This window comes from Buceros rhinoceros, unplaced genomic scaffold, assembly GCF_000710305.1.
Source record: "Buceros rhinoceros silvestris isolate BGI_N320 unplaced genomic scaffold, ASM71030v1 scaffold17960, whole genome shotgun sequence".
In the NCBI taxonomy this organism is placed as follows: domain Eukaryota; kingdom Metazoa; phylum Chordata; class Aves; order Bucerotiformes; family Bucerotidae; genus Buceros; species Buceros rhinoceros.
In genome coordinates this window covers 27804-37572 of record NW_010388089.1, presented here as the reverse complement: position 1 = coordinate 37572, position 9769 = coordinate 27804, and the positions used below count along the sequence as shown (strand labels likewise).

General features: G+C 39.8%; 1 protein-coding gene across 1 annotated transcript in view; it reads left to right on the top strand.

The window, feature by feature from the left end:
• Nucleotides 1-9769, top strand: part of ANO4 (anoctamin 4) — a 63262-nt gene that overhangs the window by 28738 nt on the left and 24755 nt on the right. The window contains exons 9-11 of the mRNA XM_010144838.1: nucleotides 1357-1439; nucleotides 6820-6960; nucleotides 9512-9676. Of these exons, the coding sequence (XP_010143140.1) occupies nucleotides 1357-1439; nucleotides 6820-6960; nucleotides 9512-9676 (389 nt within the window). The remainder of the gene's footprint in view (nucleotides 1-1356; nucleotides 1440-6819; nucleotides 6961-9511; nucleotides 9677-9769) is intronic.

Here is a 9769-nt window from a genome sequence, read left to right as displayed (position 1 = left end):
CAGCAGCAGGGGAGCCTCGTTAGCACTTACTAGCTTGGCTGATCCCAACCAATGATACTGCAATTATTACAAAAAGTCCTGGAAACATTAGGCTCAGGAGGTTGAATTGGCTTCCTTTGTTAGATTAAATCAAACCAGCTGGTTACCTGGTGTAACATAACTCCAGTTTCAGATACATGATCTTCAAACCAAAGAGCTGCCTCCTGAAACGTGCTTTTGATATCTTACTTTATCTGCTTACAGTGTTTTTTCTGTAAGCACATCTTAGCTGGACTGGTTAATACGTTAAAATATAGTAATTCTAACTGGCTAAAAATTCACTTTCACCAAACTGCTTTGTACCGACACGTGTCACGACATTATCAATATGCTGTAGTAGGGCAGATAGTGCATTAAGGAGGTGCTTTTAGGACTGAATGTGGAACATACAGCCAGGCTAATGTGACACTGTTACAGCTGATACCATACTAGCTTGCAAAGAGGTTTGTATTCTCACGGTTATCAGCTTGTTGCTTTTCTGTGAGCAATAAAAGGAAGAGCCAAACCTCACTGTGGGAGAGGAAGACTTTCCATTGATTTGTGTTAGCTTTAGGTAGCTTCTACAGTTTTTTTAACAAACAAAATGTAAAAACAAAACAAACCTGTAATAATAAACAGGCTCAGTACCAATCTCCAGAACATGAATATATTATTTTATGACTGAATGCTTCTTTTATTGATCTTTCCATTGCAAAATGAAAGCACGGTCATGTACAGGAATATTATACAATCAGGGCTGCACAGAATGTTCAATAGACAGATATTAATGCCACACCACATATACACACTCAAGTAGTGTAAAAGAAATGGTCTGGATTAGAAAGGTGTGAGACAAAAGTTCCCATTTCCTCAGCAGTACCCTACAGATTTGCACATGCACTGGAATGTGTTTACTCTGTGTTCTGGTTTCTGTGTATCAAAGGTCTTCAAAGAAGGAAAGTTACTGCTTTATCTACAATAGCCCCAAGAACCTTCAGCTTCATCAGAAACCTGCTATATCTAGTAACGATGAGTCACAGGAACGATTTTATTCTTTGAGAGTCTTCCCTTGGTTGGTGAAAAATTAAACATTCTCATTTAGCACTAAGTTAAATCGCTAAAGCCTCAATCACACTTGAAGCAAGCGAAGTAATCCTTAGAAAGCATTGCTTTTTGAAAGCAGTTTGATCATCAGCATGATTTGCCGATCAAAGGAACCCATTTATGCAAAGAAGTTAAAATAATGTAACAGCTTCATTCAACAGTTCTGTGATAGTCATTAACATTTTCTTGACTTAAAATTAATTTTGTACTTTTTTTTTTCTCTATTTGCTCCAGCAACTGTTTTTCTGGAGTTTTGGAAAAGAAGGCGAGCAGTAATTGCTTATGACTGGGACTTGATAGACTGGGAAGAAGAAGAGGTCTGTATAAAAAAATATACTCCTTAATCTGTAATACAGAGATTTTGTTAAAAATGTAAGCATGTTTTCCATTTAGATTTGTTTTCAATTCATTATTCAAAGCTTCATAAACTAGGAAATAAGCATTTTTCTCCTCACATGTTTCCTCTGGAATGTGAAGAAACTTTCCCCGCGACAAACTGTCCTCTCTTTTTACAGCTTTGTAAATCTATATTAATTTCAATATATCAGTGGCTGTTGGTGTGGGAGATTTCAGGAAAAAATGCGTTTTGGAGGAAGCCAACAAACTTTGCTTTTGAATCCAGGGAAACTCTTGACAGCCCAGGGTATCACAAACTTTGGCAATAGCTTTCATCTATTCTTTTAAATAGCCACTAAGAATATTGATGGAGAGAAAGCCTTGTGAGGCTTGTACCAGCTTCTGAACCTACAGGTGCTGATTACCTAAGTATATAGTGCTGCGGACAGGCTGTGGGAGATGAAACAATTCAATGGACTTAGTTCATCCTCTGTTGGTAGAGGAAATCCCCTTAGGGAGGAAACTCAACAGTGAAAAGTAGCCTTAACCTTTTTCTTTGGTGGTTACCAGAAAGAAACAACATGCTCTTTGGACTGAGAGCTGAGGTCTAAGGTTTTATTATGCAGTAGAAAAGTAAGATTCAGTGGGTATGGCAGAAGAAGTGCTCAAATGGGATTTGAACATAGAGATGTCCACAGAGTTTGTTCTCCTTCCTCTCCAAAGACTATCCTGAGACTCTTGGAGGGACTGTAAGAGGTTGCTGTAGTGGTCTCAATGCAGTTGTACTTCTATATTTCTCTTTTTCATTAATCTTACCAGCAGAGAAACAGACTTCTGAGTTACGAGTTTTTGTCTTACAAGGCAATACAGTTCAGTGAGGCCATGAAACAGTACAATTGCTCATTTGCCAGTAGGATTTTTTTAAAAATGCTTAATGACTAAGAAAATACTCCAGGAACATAAAATTAAATAACTTACACAACTGGAAAGTGGTTTCCTTATAGCAACAGAAACATCACTGTTTGTGCACGTATACTGCCAGTTTTTAGTGATACTTCAGAACTCTTGTCATACATTTAGAAAATACTGTAATACTGATTTAACTCTCCTGAGAATAGCAGCCTGCTCTTGCCAATGCTGATGAGTCACAGAGAGACCACACTGAGCTAGGCCTGCCTGAGGTTCAAATATTGGTCAGTGATAGATCATGCCCTCTCATGACTAGTTGCAAAAAAGCCACTGCTGCTGCTGACAGCCAAGGTAAAAGGCGGATGTTCCAAACTGCAATTTCCAAGTCAGGATTAGAGCTCAATGTCCCCAGAATGACTAGGAGCTTTTAAACTAACAGAATGGACAAGTCAAGTACATTATGAGGCCCTTTTTATGTTTTTCCCAGAAAGTCTGGTCTTGCAGAGGTTTATAGTTTAGGGATGTTCTATATTTGCTCCTTTCACCATCTAACCCACTTGGATTTGAGACTATGCTGATTCATAAAGCTATCTGCCTGAATCTCCTATGACGAGTTCGTTTACAAATATTGAATTTCCTGGTAGGGTTGTCCTTTGTGTTGCCCTCTATGCACATGCCCAAAGTCCCTTTACAACCTTGCTGCTACTACTGACAGTGCATATCCTCTGCCAGAGCCTGGAGGAAAGAATTCCCACAGAGGATTCCCTCTTTCTAAGCTTTTTTTCTAAGGGAGTTATGAATCTAATCATGCCTACGAATCTAAGCTTTTAGCTGGAATAAGCGCTCAAAAGACAGAAAAGAGTAGAGATGTTAGATTTTTTTCTCTTCCCATCAGAAAGTCTGAAGGAGTTTCTGGTAGTTGAAACTATCTTCATAGAAATATGATGTCCCTCCTTTGTTCAGTGTTCAGTGGGATCCCAAGAGTGGAGCTGATTGCCTCCCAGAGCTGTCATCTCTGAAGAAGCTACAGCTGCCAGTACCCATATCTACTGCACAAGGTCAGCTCTGCAGACCACTGCCTGCCTACTCTTCTAGAGTATCGAAAGCTGCACTTTTCCACTGGCACTGGGGTCTTTGCAGGACTTTATCCCTGAGACAGACACAGTTTGGAAGCAGGTGTCCCAGGTGAAAAAGTATTGAGATAATTTCTCGGTTCTGTGGTTCAAAGGCCACCTCTTCACTTTCCCATTGCCTTCAGCTGCAAGCAGGATGACCTGCATGCCACGGGCTTGACAAACAGACTTACTTCTGAGGGTGCTATCATTGTCCCAGTGACCAAGATTCAGATTTTCAGTCTTTTACAAATCCCTTTTCTACATCTGGGCTACAGAAGACGATATATCCTTGGACTATAGGAAGGATATCCTGGGAAGGATAGGACTCCTCCAAGAATTCACCCGTTGAAGGACTCAGAAACCTCCTGAAAGAAAAGGGTATATTTCACAAAGAAGTTTAGAATAGCTCTTCTAGTGCACAAAGATCTGTCCTAAGACAGTGCATATTAATCCATATTTGATGCTCCAGAAATCAGGGTGATTTCTCCTGTGAGTAAAGAATTGGAATGATTCATGTTTGAGAAGAAGAATAGAAGGAGAATGGTCTGGTTTATGAACAAAGAAAAAGACACATCGTGCAGAGTTTGATCGTGAAGTTGTACATGTCAGTGGGAATTTTGTCTCCATAAGGTGAAGATTTTACTCCCAAAAGTGCTGTTTTATAATAAAATCACTGCTTATTAAATTTCCTTTCTACATGCCATTCAGTTATCACTGGACAAAATCATCCAGTTTCTTTTATTGGCTATTTCAACGAAATCAGTTAAAGAGTTCTAATTACCATTTTATGTCACAAGCTGTTGTTAATGAGGATTGTTATTTTTACTAACATTATCTGCCATGTCTAGCTTTTGCTTGCTTCAATTTTCATTGACAAATTGAAAAAGAAGGTTTTGCTTTTTGCTACAGGGGGAAATTTATTAATTCTTACCAACAATAGATCAGGGGAAAAAAACCCACCACATTTAAGGCTTCCTATCACTTCATAATCACTTTTCTGTTCTAAATGAAGAGATAAAGAAATGAAACAATTAAGACGATGGAAGGAGAATCAAGTTTGTTCAGATATGCAGTCTTGTGAATTCCTCATCACTTGAGATTTCCACCCAAGGAAGGCATGCAGCAGCCCCTGCAGTGTTCAGATCCTCCAGCCTGGGGACCTGGGCTGAACGTTCTGGCTCTTTCAGCAACTGCATATCTGGAGTTCAATTTCTTGTTAATGGGGTGCAAGGTGAGAGACATGGAGAGTAAATGGGTCTTGGCTGGGCATGCAACAAGAAATGAACAGAGTTCCTGGCACTCCCAGATGAAATATTACTTCTGTTGCTATTTATAGTGTACTTTTTTCTTTTTCTTCAGTGTCACTTTATATCATTAACCTCAGCCACATATCGTACAGTTCACTTCCTGTCCCAAGCTGTGTTCATTATTGCTGAGTGTCATTGAACAGGTACGAAGGTTCATGCCAGAGTTTGTTTTGTATGGAGATGTATCTGCAAAAATAGCATTTGCATTATCTGAACTGGCTGGATATCATAGGTGCTATCTAGATTCATGGTCGGGTGAATATGATAAGGACTTCCCTATAGCACAAATTGTAAAAGATTATCAAATCTTGGCTCAGAAAGAGCTGCAGAGAAGGAAGATTTTCTTGTATATGACACAGTAAGACAGCTGGCAGAGCCTCTGCACAATCTACAGGATGCAATTCTCAAGCGCCCTGCTTCCATGCTATCACACTGTCCTTTTGCATGTCCATGGGCACACGTGGCATTGTTTTTTTTGCTAGATTATGGTCTGCTCATCAGCCTTGAGCCCTGATATGGTAGGAACAGCTTGAGCAAGGTGGAATAAGAGCAAGGCGTTACCCTGCCTCCACAGAAACAGGCTTGGCTTTTGCATACAGCTGAAGCAGGGCTGGTTCCCACAAGCACCTAATTAGTTACACAGGCATTGCAGCAGAGCATACATGCCTCTTAACTTTTTTTATTACTCTTACCAAGTTGCTGCTTGAGTTTGGAAATTAGCTGTATTGAGAAAGTACCTTCAACATTTGAAAGAATGAGTCATGAATCCTTTATTTTTTTTTTCCCCACCATGGGAATTTTATTAAAAGGATGTAGAATTTTTAGGATATCTTATTTTTATTCATGTTCTAAAGGCTGGTATGAGCAGTTAACATTCACCTATTTCAATGTAGTCATTTAAGGTCCTGGCACTTTACAACTTTCAGTCCGTCAAAGCTCAATTAAATGCAGTTGAAGGGTTGGAAGTGACTGAAATTGGTAAGTTGGTTTCCTGGCTGTTACAAACAAATGCATAGCAGAGGCCTGGTGGAACAGCTGTGAAGACAGCCCATAGCTGCCTTTATGTCCCCTTGTAGCGAGCTGAAACATGGCCCAGTTCTTCAGTATGCACCAACGCACTGTAAAACTGGGTCTACTGTATATGGGCTGCCAGCAGCTGTGAGAGCCCATCGTCTTCGCAGCCCGGTGCTTTCTGTCATCTCTGACAGCATCCCTGATGTCAGACCTCAGTGAGGTACCGCAGGACATGACGCAGCTGTTGGTGAACCTCCCAGATGGCAGGGCAGTGGGGTAGCCCTACTGCAGCTGAAAATCATGAGGTCTTACCTCAACTGAGGCTCAACTCTGTCTTCTGACAAGTCTGTAAACAGATGTAACCAAGTCTCTTCCCAAGAAATCCCCAGTTTTCATTTCAGAAGAGAGTTTTCATGGCAAATCAGGACTCGACATTTCTGCTGCTGAAAGCTGTTTCTGCTAATAATATTGTTCCAAGTTAGGAAGAAATTGAGCAATATTAGATGTCACGGCTCCTTCTTAAAATGCTGAGAAATGTTTTCTGATAATGGAAAGGTAACCAATTTCCTAGCAAACAGCAACCAGATTTGGAAAAAGCTGGTTTGGGGGGTTTTTTGGTTTTTGGTTTGGGGGTGGGGGGATTGTTTTGGTTTCGTTTGAGTTTTTTGCTTTTTGCTTTGTTGTAGAATTCCAGTATCAATAGATAATAACATGCTGGAAAATTCTGCTGCGTCAACCTTAAGATGATTTGACTTATAGTCATATATTTTGAAAGGCCGTTGTTTAGATGAGTAGCTAATTGGGGAGTTTACTAAATACTTACAATACGGTTTCATGGGTACAGTGATTTATTCCAGTTCTCATGGAGTCCTGATTTACCAGCTCAGCTTTTATAATAGCTGTGCCAGCTGCTGAAGATATAATTCCCAGTAACAGTGATCTGATAAATTATCCAAGTTTTCTACAGACTCTTTCCTAACTGTGCTGTATGTGAACATTGTCTGTTTGTTCTTTAGGAGGAAATACGTCCGCAGTTTGAAGCCAAGTACTCTAAGAAAGAACGAATGAACCCCATATCTGGGAAGCCAGAGCCTTATCAAGCTTTTGCAGATAAATGCAGCAGACTCATTGTTTCTGCATCTGGAATATTTTTTATGGTTTGAGAACTTTTATTTATTTACCAGTTGAAAAAATACAAAATAATTATCTCTGCTAAGAGAATATGGAGATGTTGGATATGACTTCTTGAAAGTGAAATAAGCTCTAGAGTGTTTACTGCAGGCTGAAAATCTGTACATAGCAAATCTGAGTTTCCATAAAGTCCTACATTAGTTTACTCTTCACTGAGTCACATAGTTACATCCTTCCTTCAAGACTGTACACATAACACTATATATAGAGACATATGTGCCGGAATAGTGACACTATCTTATTTAGGCACCAGCTTCAGCTAACAGAGTTATCTCACCGATTTCCTTGCCTTCCCTGTGTAGACAGCACAGAGTGATGGGGAGGGATGCCATGGAAGAGGTAGTTGTTCTTTGTAAACTCTATAGAAAACCTATCTAAGGTGCCTAGAGTGCTTGATGATGTTAATATGTCCTGGTTTTTCTGTGTGTTGAGGAGGTTAGGAAAGGGAGTTCATATTCCTAGTGCAATGAAATGGAGAAACTGATGTTCCTTATCTAAAATGAAGCATCTCTTCTCCTTCTGAAGTGCAAAACTGAATGCAGCAGTAAAATCTCTCGTAACAGAGAGCTGCAAGCATTTCTTCTGAAATGCCCCAATCCTCTAATTTCACTGAAGCTATTAGTCGCTCTTATTCACATGACAACAGCAGCAGCTGTGGTCTTGAAAACACAGCTGGCATCTACTCAGATCCTCAAGGAACTTGCTAGGACTTGTCCAGGAGGCCAGAAGGTTACATACATGTATAACTTCAGGAGCCGTGGAGAGCCTAGTGGTGACCTAGGCTAGCAACTTTGTGTTTGAATGAGAGGGGAGGGAACAGGGCAGAGGGCTTTTAAGAAACTGAAGGCTTCAAAATTGTCCAAAGCAATCTGGACCAGAAAGGCAAGAGCATTATTGACATGAACTGTGCTCTGGCATGTCCAGTGGGTGGACAGAGACACAGAGATAACATTGGGCACAAGCAGCCAACATAACTGTCTGAGTCAGCCTTTGAAGGCACTTAAGTCTGCTCACGACTTCCTCAGAACTGCTTCTACACCTGCAACATTTTGCATATTTTCTCTGCTTTTTTTTCTTGAAGGGGAACAGTTTTCACTCCCTACCCTTTGCAAACGCAGTAATTAATCTTCTTAGTCTAATGGTAGATTTTGATCAAAGTGTCAGAGAGAGTAGTCTTGCTCTGAATTGCATGCACCACAAATTGTTCCCATAGCAGTCCTTGAAACAGGACCGGGATTATTTTCACTGAAGATATTTTTCATTGCTGGCATAGTGTAGATATAGAAAAACTCTGAATTTTCCCACATTTAGGTAAAAATATTCCTTTAAAATTGTAGCTTTAAGCACAGGAGATACATGCTTACCAAAACTTCAAGTTACAGCAGTTGTCAAAATTTCACTTGTATTGACTTTCACAGAACAGTTATTAACAGTTATTAATTAGCCACAGATTAGTGGTTCCCTGTTATCAAAGGAAAGTAGCCCTTCTTTCCTTCGGCACCATACAGGGAATCCAGAGACAATCCTTCACTTTCACACACACTTTTCCTTTTTCTTTCGCACTTGGATTTTGTCGCTCAGTATTGTAACTAATAAAACATGAAACTGGCTCGATTAGCACTCAGTGTTTTCAAAATCATTTTGCTCATTCAATTAGCTTAGATATACTACAGTTGTGATAGTTTCAAGTTGTCTATGTATAGCCTTGGAACACGCCTATCTTTTGCAAATAATTATCTGTCTTCTACTGAAGAAACTCTCTCTCCTTAGCTAATAAGGTAGCTAATCGGTACTGTGTCAGAGTTTCTATGACATGAGTCCCCTTGCTAAGCCCCAACTGTTTGTCCTTTAGGTGGCTTGTTAAACTGTGACATAATTGCTCATGATGGAAAACAGTTGTCATTTAGTGCTCAGTTCTTACATACACGACATCAAGTGATTTAGCAGACCAGCTCAGCTGCATGGCTTTCGCATTATAACTGTCACATTTGCTGGAAGTCTCATCAGAGGAGAAATTACAAGGGCAGCTGTATTTGTTACCTTCCCTAGATAGAATCTTTCCAGAACTGTAGCATGCTAGGGTAGCTGGCCAGGGTTGTTGTTGAGACAGTGCTTACAAATGGAGACTTTTTTCCCCTATAAATGTGAGGTCCATCAAAGCACCAAATCCATCCCAAATATGACATCAAGCTGGGACATCAGCTCCAGACTAGCCTTTGCACATCACAGAACACAAATATAAGGAAAATTTCCAATTCCCGGAGCTGGCAACACTGTTCCCCACATTAAGGAAGAGGTACATTTCCAAGAAAATATTTAAAAGTAAAAATTATTTTAGTATTATTTTGAAGATATTTTGCATTATGGCAAACAAAAAGGACTTCACGATAAGAGGAATATTCATGTTGAAACCTTTCTCTGAAATCAAAATGTATTTTTCATTGTGTTAATTTTCAGTTTTTGTTTTCCTGTTCTATTAAAAGTTTTCAGGTTCTCTCTGTTTTTCACTTCCTTTAGATCTGTGTGGTGATAGCTGCAGTTTTTGGCATTGTTATTTACCGTGTTGTGACTGTCAGCACTTTTGCTGCCTTTAAGTGGGCTTTAATCAGGAATAACTCTCAGGTTGCAACTACAGGAACTGCAGTGTGCATCAACTTTTGCATCATCATGCTACTGAATGTGGTGAGTAAAACATATCCAAAGTCATTCTCGAGCCACCAGATCAGTAGATACCTCAGTCTGCAGAACACCGAATGCTTTTGGTTCATTTTTCAG